The following is a 19,207-nucleotide window of genomic DNA, read 5'->3' as shown; positions in this document are numbered from 1 at the left end:
ACTATTTTTTATTATTTTTGCAATGATTTCATGCAATTTTACAGTTACCGTTCCTTGCGCGAGGCGCTCAGTTCGGCCGCTTCAGGCAAGTGTTTTTAAACATTTTTTGCGTTGTCCTTTTACTTCCATTTCGTTATATATTTTTCTCCTTTTTCCTTTCTTGATGGTTTTGTCTTAAGTCGGTTATTATAGTGGTGTTGGTTAAAGAGATTTAGTTATGGCTATTGGTTTTAATTCTATATAATTGTCTTCTCTAAAACATTGCATAAAAAGCTTCTAAATCAAATGAAATATGTTCTCATCGGATATTTGAAGCGTATGACAATTTTACTTTTTTACAACAATTATTTTAGTTACTGGATACAATTTGTTCAAACATTGCAAGCATTCTATTTTGATCTCTATCACATTTCGTAGTAGTTTGTGTTGTGGCTAAATAGGGTTTGTAGTTCATTCTAAATCATTTAGTATTTTGTCCATATGCCTAAACTTTATCAACCATTTTTTATTTGAATAATTCATAGTGTATTTTTCCTCCACAGTTAATCCACAGTGTAGGTCGTGTTTTTGTATTCCACTTAGGAAACGTGTAGGTTGTTTTTTTAAAAGGTACGGTATATCTTGGGACTGGATTATTGAAAAGACAGACAGCGAAATAAATAGGTACCAGTTGATGTCAGTGTGTTCCTTTATAGCAAATTGAAACTCATTGCTGCCTACATATTGGGCGCAATTGTAACATAGATATTTGTAAATTAATAGAAAAAAATGAACACTTTAAACAGACTTCCCTAAAAATTGCGGTTCTTGCCCGAGCAACTATTTAATAGGCACATATGCTTGTTATCGGCTTTTTACGGTATTGCTTATAACTGACGTTGTACGTTAATTAACAGTTATTCAATCAATGGACATTATTTCCCTACCCCAACTTTATAATCAGTATGGTACATATATCATTAGGAGTCTCGTGATCTAATGTTTATAGAGTCTATCCCCCAGACAAACAAGTACCTAGACAACCGACTTTGCTTCGCGTAGTGAAGTCAACACTGTATAGCAACAATTTTGACAAGGACGCAACCCGGACGCAAACTAGCAGACATGTTCGCGTCTACGGAACACGTTGCATTAACGCGTGCGATAAAGGCGCTGTATTCACGCAAACGAGCGCGTCAGACATGTGTGCGAAATTTTTCCTCGCCTAGTAAACCCGTCAATCCGTCAATATCACCGTGGCTTTACCTCCCGCTGTGGTACGGGATGGGCAGTCATAGGTCTAGGTGGTATGTCTATGGTCTATCCCATAACTACGATATCACCGTAGCAAAGGAACTCATCGAGACCACGTGTTTTCAAAATAGGAGGAGTGTAACTTTAGACTTTACTGACGTAAAACAGTATTTTACAAATCATTATAATAAAGTTGTCCTTTGTGTTTTTGCGACGCTTTTTATTTAACGCTTTTAAGGTTACTTACTGTATGATTCCCTGTGATTCAGTGCAAAGTGCATGCTTTAACGAGTACATGACTATGTGTAAAATCTCTTGCATATGACGCAAGTAATCACATCCTCAGAAGGCATCAAAATGACAGCTTATGGCAGAAACACAAAAGGACAAGTTTAGTAGCTGAGATGATGTCAGTAACGTCTAACGTTCTGGGTCAAAGACTAGAAAAACTTTCCCGGTTGCATCATTTTAACTTTAAACAAAGGGCTTTATTAGGACAATTAGTTCGCGTAGCGCGCAAACAGTTTGGTATTTTACACTATTTTGGCCAATGATCGGGGTGAATTTTGGTGGGAAATGGGTTCTAGTTTTCCTCTTCCTTCTCAATATTTTTTTGTCAGAGGGGCACTTTTCTCTTTCAATTTTTTTTCAGATAAGAAATATTTTTAATCTGTCTGTCTATAAAGTAAAACAGAGAATCTGCTGTTGACTTACAAAGCATATACAACGTTTCTTGTTATAGATGGCAGAGCAACACAACTGGTATCTTATTTATTATGCTCCATTATATTCTTTGGTGGAAGGTTTCTGAATGGTTGACTACTCAAGAGCAAAACCTTTGAGTGGAGGTATTTTCACCTTGCAATCTTTCTGATAAAAGGCTGTCACTCTATACTTTGTTTCCTCGAGTTTGTTAGTGACTGACGTAGGTGCATCGAATCGCACGCGCTAACCTAATGCCGATTTGTCTAACATCACTACCAAACTACCTTCATAAGGTACATGGTACATGTCATCAACACGAATCCAGGCCCGGGGTAATCCGGTCTTATGTCTCAACTCTCAGTCCACTATTCTCTCCCAAGTTTTAGATTGGTTACAGGTTTGAAAATTTGTGGTAATTCCTTTGTCTTTGTCATGTCCAATCACCTTAAATTAACTATTACCATGGGTAAAAAAGCGGGAAATATCTAGGGCTAATGGTTACACATCTTATTCCTCCTTTCAGTGACAAAATAAGGTGTCCGTATAGTGCAGTTTCTGCATGATTACATAGTAAGACGAGTAAGTTTTGACAATTATTCAACTGCGTGGCATGATCAGAATTAACATTGGTTTTAACTTGTTTACATTAATCATTCATCTAAGAAACATTGAAACTGGTAAATTCAATTATTCTTATCAACCACGTGTGCCTTTTATTGGACTGGTCGTTGCACTTTAAATCTGCTGACTGTTGACGGTTTCAGTCGCAACATTGGTTTCGTCAATAAAAAGGTACATCTTGGTCCAATTTTACAAAGACGTACGATCGAGCTCACTTTTGATTTACCACACGTAAAATCTTCAAGCAATATTGTAACATTGCCATAATATAATTGTATTTCTTTTCTACAAAATGTTAGTTTTCACATAATGTTCCCTTGTAATTTTGACAAGAACAGATGGGGCAAAACAAAGAAATAAAAACTATTAAATTTCAGCAAAAATGTCACCACTGCATATAAATATGTTGATCGTGACTATGGTCGGTCATTTTTATGTATTATGACCTTACCGCACACGCACTGTGTACGCTTTCTGCTAATATTTCGATGATAATAATTAAACGACGTACTCTGTCGTTTTATTCAAAATCTCAGATTTTGTCAAAACTATAACACCTAAAGTCTTGACTTTTGCAGGGTATATTAGTTGACTAAAGTACATTACAATTGTGTAAAATCCGATTGTAAAAAAAATATTAAGGTCGTCCCCCTCAGCCAATGTTACAATATGGCTTTAAGATAAATTGCAGATGAGGTCAATTTGGGCTTGTGAAATAATTGAGTTTATTAGTTTTAACATTGGGTTGATTTGGCAGTAGTAGACTAATGGATCAATAGGAACAGGTAGAGAGACGTATGTCCTTAAACTGCTGTTGGAATACTTCTGATATATATGAAATACACACACTGTACAAGGCATGTATCATGCATACCACAGTTAATCTAATATGGACATACGTCTTTGTGCCGCTGAGCTGTCGATATAATAATATAATTATGAAAAGCTTTGTTTCAAAACCCCTTACATCCACGTGCCCAATTTTGAGAACACGTCAAAAAATCATAAAAATTGTCACTGATATATAGTTGTTTGCAAAAAAGCAGTTTTTGGCGGGATGCTTGGGTAGGATGAGCATCCCGCCAAAAACTGCTTTTGTTGAAAACCCCCTTATATCAGTGACTTTTTTAATGTTTTTTTGATGTGTTCTCAAAATTGGCCAAGTGGATATAAGGGATTTTGAAACAAACCTCTTCATATACTGCACACAAAAAGTTGAACACTTAAAACAAAAGCAATTTCTTAACGACACAAAATCTGAACGACACTAAATCATTTGTTTTGAGTGTTCGGATACTTTTTGTGCGCGTATTGTTTACGTGTGCATGTTCAAGCTGAAATTGTAAAGCTTTCCCAAGAAAATGTGATTTATACCAATGGGATTTCACATTATGTACCTCAATGTTGGTAAAATTTCATTGGTATAAATGTTTCATCTTCGGCATGCTTCACACAATTTTATTTTCATAGACAAATCACCAAAAGTAACTACTCCTTTTTAGAAGGCTACAACTTAAATCTTTGCATGAAATTTTTGAGCTAAATAGCAAACAGAAGACCAATCATAATATTGACAGTGGAATGTTGGACGCGTTGGTCGCCTCTTCGAATGACATGCAGATTCCAAAGTTTCATTGAAATGCTACACCAATCTGTGCAAAATGACATATAGTGAGTGCGCAAAATAATAAAGGTACCAGTTATGTTAACCCCTCTATATCCTAAACAAAGACAAATATGTCAAAATCAATACAAGCATGCAATACATGTACTCTTTAGGTCTGATTTAAGACCTCATTTGCTGAAATTGTTTGAGAATCGGTGATCTAAAACTTAAGAAAGGAACGAATTCAAATTGCACCTTTATACGTTCTAATCAATGAATGCACGACGCTAGTTTTAATGTGCTAATCAATGGAAAGCACTGCGCTAGTTCTGTTGTTCGAAACGCGTTGTGTACAAAACAATAGGGCATGCAATAGAGCAAACTGCAACTATTGATGTTGCATTTTCTTCATTTTGGATCATTGTGTCTTTATCTCTTGAACGATTTCAAAGGATGAGGTCTTAAATACGAGCTAAAAGATGTAGCTATTTGGCTGCTGGTTCAACTTATAACAAATGTTAAGGAACATAACTAGTATCTTTATTCTTAAGCGCACTGTATTCTCTATATGACTTGTTTTAATATGGATGATTTAAATGGTATTCTTTTGGCACAAATGATGTATCAAAATGTGCCGCATACTGTGGACTTTCTTTTTGCTATTTCAGATTGAAATTAAATTAACTAAAGTTTTTTAGTTGTACTCTTCATAAAAGGCATATTGTACAGTAATTACTTTTGTGGTAGATTTAGAATAGGAATTGGAGTTTTTCGCTGCCACAAATCACGACATCTTGTATAAGTCAATTTCGTATGAAACGGGCCCGGGCTGGTCTAGGCTGGTTTTATAGCGCCACCATGGGTAAGTTGAGGGGATGGAACCCTCGGATTTATTACTGACACGCAAAGACGATTTATTTGACACAATTTTGATCAGTTATTCTTCTTTCTCTATATCAGGTTTATTTTTGACACACACTTGACACATATATAATCATAATCATTATTTTTGTCACACACTTGACACATATATAATCATAATCATTATTTTTGACACACACTTGACACATATGAGCCCGGAAATAAGCGAACGAGCGAACCAGCTCAGAGCTCAGAAATCAAATGAATCAGAGCGAGAGCTCAGAACTAGGAACTCAGAGCAGTCGAAAACTCTGCAATATAAACAAACCAAAAAAATAAACCTAATTAGCATGACTATTTTTAAGGAAACGGAGTCCCACTAGCAATTTAATTTAGATCAATAAAATTGTGACAGGACCTAACAAATTTTTGTACTGTACCAACAAGTATATTCTTAATACTTAGCTATCATTAGCAATTCGGTTCAGTTCAATTCAGTACAACATAGGCTTTTCATCATAACATTACGGTATTTCATCTCACACGCACGGTATACCAACTGTAGGCCTACGAATATCTTTTGCACACTTTAACAGTATTATTTTATCTTCTTACTCAGTTCTCTGCTGGTCAAATTGCACTATAACTTATCACCAATAATCACTTTGTCATCAACTCATCATTCACATGATCAGTTCACATGACTAACGAAGCATCAGGCTTCCTCTCTTTTCTGCACTATACCGTATACGGTAACACGTGCATACACAATGCACTCTTTATCCATTTCCATCCTTCTTCTTAGTACCATTTTCCACAATCACTTAGTGCAATTTCCACTTATCACTTGTTTCAACACATCAATAGCCACACAGGCTGTCTGTATCATCTCATTATATTCTCAGCAGAGAACATTAATTCATAACATATAGCGCCTATGACTCTCCTCATAAAAATAAGTTCTCATATCAATGTCACAAGTTAGGCCCATCACAAACATGCGATCACATAGAGCAAATAAAATAAAAGATTGTCACCTCCACAAAAGAAGTTAACAATCAAAAGTATAGTCATGCTAGTGAGTTACCGTATAATAAAACATAATAAAATACACAGATAAATACAAAAAAACAAGGTGATATTTTAGCATGGTTAAGCTGAATACTGTCATGGACGACATTTGTTTGAACACAAGTAGCACCTGATTAATTAGTGTTCAGTATAAAACAAATGCTTAAGTATAAAAATCATTATGTACACAAAATGCAAGTATCATGAGCGCTTTTCTTTCTGACAAAAACTTTATAAACGGATGGAAGTATTTTTTTCCCACTTGAAACAAGATTTTAATGAAATTGACCAGGCCAAAAGCATCTATTTCAACACGAAGATATGTTTGATCAACTTCCATCATTTTAGTATGAAACTCATTCAGGCTAAGATTTGGTTAACAAAACATAATTGTACATGGCCAAAATATTAAAAGGTAATATATGACGACGTTCATACAAATCAAAAATATCCTGAGTTTCACATAATTACTGAGTTGTAAAAGGTAAACAAGTTCCTGAATCGAACGTAAACGAAATCATGCAAAATAGTAAACAACCAAAAATGCGGGTGATTTTGGCATATAATCAATGAAACAACAATAGCACCCATCAACTAGAAAATCGATACGTAATGAGAGGTAGTTAACATGATCTTTGGCTCACAATAAACTTAGCACCCATGATTAATAAGTACTGAAATACTACTACTTCTTGTTCATCCAGATAAGCAAAGGAACTTAATGTTTACATTTTTAAGTCACTATACACATAAACATATTAAATATAAAACACTGTATATGGAACACCTTGGCATACTTCCCCATTAATTAACCTAACTTTAACGCGAAAGAACTAAGATAAATCCATCCCAACTAATTTTGGAAAAGCACTAAATTTCATCCCTCCCGTACAATCCCAAAACAAAAGTTAACAAAACAATAAAGCATATATGCCAAGATGTTTAAGCAAACCAAACGTTAGCGCAACCTATCATGACAATAAAAAAATTAATGAAAAGGGGACTCGTAAATTTTGATCAAAACAAAAAGATGCCGAATATTTACGAAAGTAATGGACAAAAGAATGCATTAAAGTTTACACTAGCCAAGATTATTAACGTGCAAACTCAGAATGGGCATAAAAAATCTATAAATGAAGACAACCGAAAACTATTTAACAATTCCTCAAAAGAAAACAAGATAAATTTTGTTTGACCGCACCGTCATCAAACCTCCCAGTTCCATCATCAACAAAGAGATCACGCGCCCATCACGCCAACATCCATCTTTCCCGGATGCGACGATCTTAATATGCAAATTTTATGCAAATTTGGTTACCCCCAGCGATGAAGAAGATCTAAACATGGCCATTGCCGTATCATCGTGCATTGAGCAATTAACAGGCCTGTGCACAACGCTTACGTAACAATCGAAACGACAACAACCTAATTTGCAAAACTTGAAAATGAATAACACGCTAAATTTCGGCCAATTTTCATCGCACGAGTGCCGGAATTGCATAAAACAAAAGCAAATATACTAAAGAACAACATAGAAACATTGAATTTTTGATAACGATGCGATCAAAAGAGGAATTATGAAGAAATATTTTTGGACCTTCACGGTGCAAAGTTCGCCTATACAAAAGCACAGTGAAAAGCCGACCTCCGGCCAAAAGTTTTGCAAAAACTTTCCAAAGTATTTTAAAACGGAATTTCGCAAAATAATGACAAAATTTTTACATAAAAAGATTCAGTAACTCACCAACTGCTCAATGGTACTATTTCCACAAGAAAAATCTAATCAATTCCGCAAAAAAATGTGCACAAATATCTCCAAAAATTGAGGCTCGCCTTTACCCCTTAAACAACGGCTGGATACTGGTGACGTAGGCCAGTCGTTGGTGGCGATCTGACAGGTTGCGCATGCGCGGTGATCCGAGGACCGTGACACAGCCCCCCTCCCAGAGTGTGACGTCCTCGGCACACAGACACACAACTGAGAGGTGACTCACAGGAATCGAATCACGCGCCGCCTGGTTTGCTTACTTAAACTACTTTTTTTTTTTAACTATTATTTTTATACTGTCCAATGTTCATTTATTGTGGTAGGGGTGCTCTGCTGCCAAACTCCCAAAGGACACCAGCGTGTTCTACCACATGTCCTGGCTTTACAAGTCTTGGTCGCATGTAGGTGTTCTCAATTCTTAACTGTTCATGTTCTACAGACGTCGTCGCTGGAGGCTTGATGGTTGTCTTGATCTTGTCTGCTCTTCGTTTCTTTACTCTCTCCGCTAATCCTTCATTCTCATTCCGATCTTCCATCATATTACGAACTCTCTGCAGTTGATTGTCGACGTCGCTGTCGTCATCCGATGATTCAATAATACGTTTCCATTTTCTCTTCTTTGGAGCTGCCTTCTCTTTATCTTCCTGCTGATCAGTTGTCACCTTTTCATCATATTGCTTACTCAGTCTCTCCAATAACTCCTCTTCAGTTTCTTCGGGTTGCTTACGTTCATATTGTTTACATGTATTCACTCTATTGTCCTGGACATCTACACGTGGCAGTTTCCTGTTTCTACCACTCCCAGAAAAACTACTGGGGCATGCCGCAGCCATATGTCCCTTGCCTTGACAATTGTAACATCTCACTCCAAACGGCCACGCCCCTCGACCTCCTCTTTGTCCACCTCTATGTCCATTTCCATGATAACTGACTCTGCCCCATGGCTCGTATCTGCCCCTATTGCTCATGTTTCTGAAAATAGATCAAAACACAGTAGACACATATTAAAAATCTGTAGGCCACGTCAATATATACATTCATAATTAAGGTACACTTCACATAAATACTAATAACATCTCATCTACAAATCGTACCTAATTGGCCTACGCCTGTCACGTGCAGGGTTACGCCTATTAAGAGGAGAGCTCAACTGTGGTGCTTCACTCACACCTTTAGTATCACTTGCACTTTGACACTCCTCCTCCCCTTCACCCTTGGGTACTTCACTTTCTCTGTCACCATTTTCACCCTTTGTCCCCTTTTCACCCTCAACACTTTCCGACTCCTGTTCTTTCATGTCAAACTCCTGTTCCTGTACATTATTCTTATTCTTGGGATTATTCTCATCTACTACACTACTCTTATCTACCACATTGGTGTCCAAGTCAGTTTCATCCACACTTTCTACCGCTACTGGGGCATCGTACTTCCATGGTTTTAACTTGGGACCTTCGTAAGGCTTTAACCGGTCCGCATGTACGATCTGGGGCTTACTTCTTATTGTCTTCTGAATGCGATATGTGACATCTGACATCACCTTCACTACCAAGAAAGGGCCTTCCCACGGGAGCATCAACTTTTTGGACAAACTTGCCCTCCTGCTCTTTCTATATAGCCATACAAATTGACCTTCCTTATACACCGGTCCATACGCTTTTCGATCATAGTACCGCTTTTGCCTTCGAGCACTTACATGCAATGCGTGTCTCGCTCTTTCGTGCATATCTCTGATCTTGTCTCTTAATTCTTCAGCGTAATCAGTCTCACACTCTACCTCTCTAGGGGGTGCCGAAAACATAAGATCTACTGGTGTCTTTACATCCCTTCCCATCATCATCATATTTGGGGTTTCGCCCGTTGAAGCTTGCACACTAGACCTGTAAGCCATGCCCACAAAGGGTACATAGTCATCCCAATCTTTCTGATTCTGATGGGGATGGATCATCAGGGAGACTGCATTTGCAATGGTACGATTATACCTCTCTACGAGACCGTCTGACTTTGGGTTGTAGGCAGTGGTGCGGGTTTTCCGGATATCAAGAATCTTGCACATTTCTTGGAATACAGCCGATTCAAAATTTCTACCCTGATCTGAATGTAACTCAGTGGGCACCCCAAACCTACATACAAACTCTTCGACTAACTTGGACGCAACAGTCTCTGCCTGCTGATCGGGAATGGGATAGGCTTCCATCCACTTCGTCCAATAATCGCCCACTACCAAAATGTACACATTACCTCTATGGGTTTCAGTCAAAGGACCTAAAACATCAATGGCTATCCTTTCAAGGGGGCCGCCAACACGACATTGTTGCAACGGTGCCCGATGCTTCTTTGGGGTACCTTTCTTTTGCGCACAACCCACACACTGTCTCAAATACGATCTTACATCGGCGCTCATTCCTACCCAGTAATACCTCTCTCTAACCTTAGGTAGAGTTTTCTCCCTCCCAAGATGACCTGCTGATTTGGATGAGTGTAACATATCCAAAACTTGTTTCCTGAGGGAACATGGAAGTAATATCAACCATTTATACTCTTTACCATCCTCACTCTCCCACCTTTTCACCAAAACACCCTCCTGCACAGCTAACATGGCCCACTGACTCCAATAAGTTTTCAGAGTTGGGGACTTATCGGATACTGTTTCCCAATCAGGACGACTTCCCTCCTCTTTCCAACGTAATACAGGGGCCATAGTTTCATCACCTAATTGAGCTTCTCGTAATGACTCTAATGAAACTTCAGGTATACATTGCACTCTCAGTGTCAAAATCTCGGCGTCAGAGTTTTCATCACTTAACTCACACTCATTCTCATTATTCAATAGCTCATTTGGATCAACCTGTACAGACTCGGTATCTATGGCCTCTACAGTTACTATTACAGGCGATTCAAGAGTTTGTACACCCATCTCTTTAGTCTCCCTCTTAGGCAACAAGGTGAACTCAGGCCCACTTTCAGCTTCCCTCAATTCTGCTTCTTCCTTAGCCTTCCATTCTTTCCACCGCCCACACTGTTTACATGGCCTTCTTGACAAACCGTCAGCATTTTGATGCCGTAAGCCCGGTCTGTGTTCTATCGTGAGGTCAAAGCTTGCACAAACTTCCAGCCACCTCGCAAGTTGCTGTTCAGGGTTCTTGAAGTTAAAGAGCCATCTCAATGAACCATGATCTGTACGCACGGTAACTGGACGACCCCCTAAATAATGTCTATACTTCTTGAGAAAGAATACTACAGCCAATAACTCACGCCGTGTTACACAATAATTCCTCTCCTCTTTACTCAGAGCTTTACTACCGTAAGCTATAACTTTCTCATCATCATTCTGAACTTGCGATAGTACACAACCTATAGCAAAATTGCTGGCGTCGGTGTCTAGCACGTACTGACCGTCGTCTATAGGGTACGCTAGGATTGGAGCAGATATGAGGGCCGCTTTAAGCCTATCAAATGCTTCTTGACATTCTAACGTCCATTCAAAATTTCCACTCTTCTCAGTTAACCTTGTCAATGGGTTAGCTACTTTGGCATAATCACGCACGAACCGCCTGTAATACCCTGTTGTGCCTAGAAAGCTTCGCACCTGGGTCTTAGTTACTGGCTCAGGCCAGTCTCTTATCGCTTCAATTTTGTTGGGATCCGTATGGATCCCATCCTCAGACACCACGTGACCCAAATAGTGAACCTTTTTCTGAAACAAATTGCACTTGGATGGCTTCAACTTCAAACCTGCACCCCTAAATCGTGACAAGACTTCCCTCAGACGATCAAGTGATTCTTGCACTGTTCGCCCAAAAACAATGACGTCATCTAAATAGACTAACAAAGTTTCCCACCTTAATCCTGCCAACACATAATCCATCAATCTTTCAAACGTAGAGGGCGCATTACATAATCCAAAAGGAAGGACATTCCATTCATACAACCCACTCGTTGTTACAAATGCGGACTTAGCTCTAGCATCGTCATCCATCTCAACTTGCCAGTAACCTGCGGCAAGATCTAAAGTTGAAAAGTACTTTGCACCACCTAACGCATCTAATGAATCATCTATACGAGGAAGCGGATACGCGTCCTTCACACTTACTTCATTTAAACGGCGGAAGTCAAGACATAATCTCTGAGTACCATCTTTCTTACCAACCAACACAACTGGACTTGCCCAGGCACTATCTGATGGACGGATTAAATTTCTCTCTAACAATTCATTCACTTGTCTTTCAACTTCCTTTCTTTGTTCAGAGGAAGAGCGTCGCAAAGGTTGTCTAACGGGGCGTGCACCTGGAGTATCGATTCTATGTTTAATTAGATTTGTACGCCCAATATCAAACTCCCCCTTTGAGAAAACATCCTCATACTCAGTCAATAATTTGACAACCTCCGTCACATCATCGTCCCCTAATCCCTCTGAACATCTCTCCATCACATCACACAAATGTTCCGGTAGTTCATTCTCCTCAACTTCTGATTGAGCAGAGAGTTTCGCAGCATTCATGACTTGAACATCGTCTGTACATACGGGAAACATCTTTGCTAATACAGTACCTCTCTTAATCAACCTCTCTTCTTCTTGCACATTCATTAATTTGACAGGGATAGTTGCATTTTCAGCATCTACCAGTCCACGTGCAACAAGAATACCACTTTGTATCAACATACCCTGTTCTAAAGGCTCCAATACACCCAGTTTTGAACTTCTCCAATCACCCGCTAAGTTACAAGGCACTATCATTTCATGATCACCAGGAACTGTAATATCACATCCTGTAACTATCCTAGCATACAAGGGCCTATCATCATGGGTCCGACAGTCTATTCTCTGATCTCTTATCACAAGTTGAAGTTTATCTAGATCAATTAGGGCACCAGCCTTTCGCAGGAAACTAAGTCCTAACAGATTATCACTTACAGGCGCTACATACACTTGTATGTGCAATTTACAATCACCAACTTGCACATTCATAAAAGCTACTCCATCTATTCTCACTTTCGTACCATCCGCCTGTTTTAACACAACATTCTTGGCTTTCAGTTTGGGTCGTCTATTCTCCGGGATGAGCCAATAATGTTCAGACTTCATCACTACTTTAGAAGCACCACTATCCAAACAGAACATTACTGGTTCCCCCTGGACTTTGGTTGGAACCCACAACTCATCAATCTCACCAAGATCATCATCGTCACTTCCCACTTCAAAATACTCGTGCCCAATTAACCTACTAAACTCAACATAATCACTATTAATCTCCGAATCTTTACTCTCATACTCATTTACTGACTCTGATTCACGGATTGTCCCTGTATTCCCTGACCCCTCACTGCATACTGTGGCCTCGCCTGGGGCCCCTGGCTTGGCCTCTCCCCGTTTCCCTGTGCATTCAGAGGACAATTCCTAGACATGTGATTGTCTTGATGGCACACAAAGCAAAGTGAGGGCAATGGACAATCTCGCCACTCGTGTCCGGGTTGAAGGCAGTTCAGGCAGTACCCCCTGTTGAAACTTCTACCTGGAGATGCTGAACTTCTACCAGGAGATACTGAACTCCTTTGTGTGGGTGGTCCTTGCAATTTGTGTGGACAATCAGGTCTTACATGACCAGGCTCACCACAGGCATAACACACAATATGGGTTGCACTCCTAAGCCTCGGGGGTGGGGTACCAGAATCATATGGTCGTCTCTGCACATTAGATATACTTTCACGCAGGTCACGCGTAATATCAACTAGCGTACGCACACTATATTCCAACTCATTATCATGGGACTGTGGTGACGCTTGTTCCACTGGCTTAAACTTTTGTACCAGCCTCTCGTACAACCTTTCTTCCATCTCACTTTCAGAGTCTGAAATTGGTTTTACACTCTTTTCTTCAGCAAGTTTCCTACTGAAAGCAACATGCTTATCTCGCTTCCTGTCACCGTCCCTACTAAGCTCATCGTCCCTTTTGTGATAAGACTCAAGATACTCAGCCTTATCAATCGCCTGCTTCAGGGTACCGAACTCCGCACCAAACACCGCGTCACGCACATCTTTTCTGCGAAGGGCTAAGGTGAAACAGTTAAGGGCCATTTCCTCCCTTGTAGCCCTGGTCCTCTCGTCTTTACCCCTAAATGCAAGTGCCGTCAGCCTCTTAATTCTATTCCCAAGATCACGGGCACTCTCCCCCTGATGCTGTCGCACTTGATTCAGTTCTAGAATGTAACTTGACTTGCATTCCCTGGGACCAAATTCTCTCTCTAAAACCTCTACCATATCCTCGTATGAGGATACCTTTGGAGTCAAACCATCATTGGTCAAACTACTCAGGGCATCGCCGTCACATAGGGAAAATAGTTGGAATGCTGCTTCTTTAGCCGACCAACCATTATAGTCTCTGCAAGCTTCAAACTGTGAAAGGAAGTCAGCAAACACAGTTTTCCCACTAAAACGCTGTGCTTTCATCTTCGACTTCCCAAAGCTAGGTTTCCCACCATTTTCACTTTCCGAACTACTCCCTGATCGTGATGTCACCCGATCTTTGGGTCGCCTACTACTCTTTTTCGGCTTAGTCAACCGTGACAATCGTTTAGGCCTACTAGTACTACGGGTTTGACTATGTCCTCTAAGACTTTTACCCGGATCACAGATATCGCTATCATCCTGTTCACTCACAGATCGTTCAGACTGAAATTTACGATATCTAAGTTTAGCCTTTTCCTGTAGACTTACTTCCCACTCTTGAGCAATTCTCTCTTCTTCTCTCTCATATTCCTCCCGCATTTTCTTTGCTTCTCCAATTCTCTCGCGACATTCTACCAATTCACTTTCTGCTCTTGTTCTGAAATTGACTGCCTCGTGAATTTCATGGTCTAATTTAGTGATAGATTCCACGATCTCTCTATTCTGTTCATCTTTAACTCTCCTCACACTCAAAAGTTCTTGACGCTCTTTTTCGCGTTGCTGCACGACTGTTTCAGCCTGCAAGCGCTCCCCTTCTATAGTGTCAGCCGCAACCCTCAATTCTTGAACCACATCTATCACTTGCTCTAATATTCCCCGTTTACGTTCTGCCTCATCCTTTTTGGAACTTATTTCCCTGGTTAATTGGGCAAGTTGCACATCTAACATTTCATTTCTCTTTCTTAAGATTCCTATTCTCCCCTCCAAATCCTCATTATAGCTCTCCAGAATTTTACTCTCTGTTTCCTCAGATTTACTCCTCTCGTACGTTACACCACTAGCTCCTCTTGCAACACGTGTATCCTTCCATTCATATTCCTCTGTTTCGGAACTCTCTTGGGTCTCTTTTTGGACACTTTTATCACTTTTTCCACGCTTTGCACTGACCCGACTTCTCGATCTCAAACTATATGTTCTTTTAGGCTCATCAATCTCAGCCCCTGACTCTTTCGCAGACTCATCATACCTCGGCCTTGCCGGACTACCACTCTCCTCTTTACTCATTGCGAATTAAATTCTATAATTATCTATTCTTTATATCAAAAAAAGTAATCAATTCTTTTTCAAACTATTCAATATTTCAGTGTCCAACTATCAATCCACATTCATGCGTTAATATCTATTAAAAACGTGTGTCAAATAACTGGTGTATCAACATAATCACTCTTTTGTGTCAAAATTATCACTCTTTTGTGTCAAAACAAATCCCTCTTATCCTTCCTTTGTGTCCAAAATAATCCCACCTTTGTGTCAAAACAAATCCCACCGCTGCCACCACTTGAAACGGGCCCGGGCTGGTCTAGGCTGGTTTTATAGCGCCACCATGGGTAAGTTGAGGGGATGGAACCCTCGGATTTATTACTGACACGCAAAGACGATTTATTTGACACAATTTTGATCAGTTATTCTTCTTTCTCTATATCAGGTTTATTTTTGACACACACTTGACACATATATAATCATAATCATTATTTTTGTCACACACTTGACACATATATAATCATAATCATTATTTTTGACACACACTTGACACATATGAGCCCGGAAATAAGCGAACGAGCGAACCAGCTCAGAGCTCAGAAATCAAATGAATCAGAGCGAGAGCTCAGAACTAGGAACTCAGAGCAGTCGAAAACTCTGCAATATAAACAAACCAAAAAAATAAACCTAATTAGCATGACTATTTTTAAGGAAACGGAGTCCCACTAGCAATTTAATTTAGATCAATAAAATTGTGACAGGACCTAACAAATTTTTGTACTGTACCAACAAGTATATTCTTAATACTTAGCTATCATTAGCAATTCGGTTCAGTTCAATTCAGTACAACATAGGCTTTTCATCATAACATTACGGTATTTCATCTCACACGCACGGTATACCAACTGTAGGCCTACGAATATCTTTGCACACTTTAACAGTATTATTTTATCTTCTTACTCAGTTCTCTGCTGGTCAAATTGCACTATAACTTATCACCAATAATCACTTTGTCATCAACTCATCATTCACATGATCAGTTCACATGACTAACGAAGCATCAGGCTTCCTCTCTTTTCTGCACTATACCGTATACGGTAACACGTGCATACACAATGCACTCTTTATCCATTTCCATCCTTCTTCTTAGTACCATTTTCCACAATCACTTAGTGCAATTTCCACTTATCACTTGTTTCAACACATCAATAGCCACACAGGCTGTCTGTATCATCTCATTATATTCTCAGCAGAGAACATTAATTCATAACATATAGCGCCTATGACTCTCCTCATAAAAATAAGTTCTCATATCAATGTCACAAGTTAGGCCCATCACAAACATGCGATCACATAGAGCAAATAAAATAAAAGATTGTCACCTCCACAAAAGAAGTTAACAATCAAAAGTATAGTCATGCTAGTGAGTTACCGTATAATAAAACATAATAAAATACACAGATAAATACAAAAAAACAAGGTGATATTTTAGCATGGTTAAGCTGAATACTGTCATGGACGACATTTGTTTGAACACAAGTAGCACCTGATTAATTAGTGTTCAGTATAAAACAAATGCTTAAGTATAAAATCATTATGTACACAAAATGCAAGTATCATGAGCGCTTTTCTTTCTGACAAAAACTTTATAAACGGATGGAAGTATTTTTTTCCCACTTGAAACAAGATTTTAATGAAATTGACCAGGCCAAAAGCATCTATTTCAACACGAAGATATGTTTGATCAACTTCCATCATTTTAGTATGAAACTCATTCAGGCTAAGATTTGGTTAACAAAACATAATTGTACATGGCCAAAATATTAAAAGGTAATATATGACGACGTTCATACAAATCAAAAATATCCTGAGTTTCACATAATTACTGAGTTGTAAAAGGTAAACAAGTTCCTGAATCGAACGTAAACGAAATCATGCAAAATAGTAAACAACCAAAATGCGGGTGATTTTGGCATATAATCAATGAAACAACAATAGCACCCATCAACTAGAAAATCGATACGTAATGAGAGGTAGTTAACATGATCTTTGGCTCACAATAAACTTAGCACCCATGATTAATAAGTACTGAAATACTACTACTTCTTGTTCATCCAGATAAGCAAAGGAACTTAATGTTTACATTTTAAGTCACTATACACATAAACATATTAAATATAAAACACTGTATATGGAACACCTTGGCATACTTCCCCATTAATTAACCTAACTTTAACGCGAAAGAACTAAGATAAATCCATCCCAACTAATTTTGGAAAAGCACTAAATTTCATCCCTCCCGTACAATCCCAAAACAAAAGTTAACAAAACAATAAAGCATATATGCCAAGATGTTTAAGCAAACCAAACGTTAGCGCAACCTATCATGACAATAAAAAAAATTAATGAAAAGGGGACTCGTAAATTTTGATCAAAACAAAAAGATGCCGAATATTTACGAAAGTAATGGACAAAAAGAATGCATTAAAGTTTACACTAGCCAAAATTATTAACGTGCAAACTCAGAATGGGCATAAAAAATCTATAAATGAAGACAACCGAAAACTATTTAACAATTCCTCAAAAGAAAACAAGATAAATTTTGTTTGACCGCACCGTCATCAAACCTCCCAGTTCCATCATCAACAAAGAGATCACGCGCCCATCACGCCAACATCCATCTTTCCCGGATGCGACGATCTTAATATGCAAATTTTATGCAAATTTGGTTACCCCCAGCGATGAAGAAGATCTAAACATGGCCATTGCCGTATCATCGTGCATTGAGCAATTAACAGGCCTGTGCACAACGCTTACGTAACAATCGAAACGACAACAACCTAATTTGCAAAACTTGAAAATGAATAACACGCTAAATTTCGGCCAATTTTCATCGCACGAGTGCCGGAATTGCATAAAACAAAAGCAAATATACTAAAGAACAACATAGAAACATTGAATTTTTGATAACGATGCGATCAAAAGAGGAATTATGAAGAAATATTTTTGTACCTTCACGGTGCAAAGTTCGCCTATACAAAAGCACAGTGAAAAGCCGACCTCCGGCCAAAAGTTTTGCAAAAACTTTCCAAAGTATTTTAAAACGGAATTTCGCAAAATAATGACAAAATTTTTACATAAAAAGATTCAGTAACTCACCAACTGCTCAATGGTACTATTTCCACAAGAAAAATCTAATCAATTCCGCAAAAAATGTGCACAAATATCTCCAAAATTGAGGCTCGCCTTTACCCTTAAACAACGGCTGGATACTGGTGACGTAGGCCAGTCGTTGGTGGCGATCTGACAGGTTGCGCATGCGCGGTGATCCGAGGACCGTGACACGTACATAGTTTTGAAATTTGTCTCATAAAAACTTTACCTATTTGATGCACATGGATAACTTGACTACGAACGCAATATATTTTGATGAGTGCGTTAGAGTTTTGCGATCTCATTTTAAGTTGAAATAACATGGTAAAGTGAAAGAAACCCCACTGGTTATTTTGGCCATTTAACATGCAGTTCTATGGAAGGACATATTATCATAATTTTTAAATTATGATAATATGTCGAACTTTGCTCTGTTGACCTACAAAGACAATAAATTTGGCCGATTCCATTTAGGTGCAAGTTGGGACATGTGTAAACATTAACAAATAAAAAAAAATCAAGTTTGAAGAAAAAAAATAACCAATTTCATATTATAAGATCGTACATTATGGCTTTAAGAGAGCAATTTATTTTCTTGCATATTCTGTTTAAAATTAATCAAATGAAATGGCAAATTAAACTCGTTTTGATTACTAATATTTTTGCCGTGCTAACATTCTAGTTTCGTGCCACAATAACACATTTATACATAGCCAATCAACAAGAAGTCCACCATCTTCTAATGGCCTTGACTTTCATTAACGAAC

At 38.6% G+C, this 19,207-nt stretch overlaps 2 protein-coding genes across 2 annotated transcripts in view; one reads left to right on the top strand and one right to left on the bottom strand.

Moving 5' to 3' along the window:
• LOC140168330 (soluble guanylate cyclase gcy-31-like) overlaps positions 1-19,207 on the top strand; it is a 127,442-nt gene that overhangs the window by 100,419 nt on the left and 7,816 nt on the right.
• On the bottom strand, positions 7,792-18,522 carry LOC140168329 (uncharacterized). The gene is made up of 2 exons (XM_072191696.1): positions 18,447-18,522; positions 7,792-8,837 (listed from the first exon to the last, which is right to left on the bottom strand). The coding sequence occupies exon 2, from the start codon at positions 8,831-8,833 to the stop codon at positions 8,177-8,179; it is 657 nt and encodes a 218-aa protein (XP_072047797.1). The 5' UTR covers positions 8,834-8,837; positions 18,447-18,522; the 3' UTR covers positions 7,792-8,176.

Source organism: Amphiura filiformis, chromosome 13, assembly GCF_039555335.1.
Source record: "Amphiura filiformis chromosome 13, Afil_fr2py, whole genome shotgun sequence".
Taxonomy (NCBI): Eukaryota; Metazoa; Echinodermata; class Ophiuroidea; order Amphilepidida; family Amphiuridae; genus Amphiura; species Amphiura filiformis.
Note: the sequence above shows the minus strand (reverse complement) of the source record. Positions and strands in the feature narration are given on the sequence as shown.

Bases quoted from the DNA above. Each gene is read 5' to 3' on its own strand.
- LOC140168329 (XM_072191696.1), bottom strand. From the start codon at position 8,833: ATGAGCAATAGGGGCAGATACGAGCCATGGGGCAGAGTCAGTTATCAT.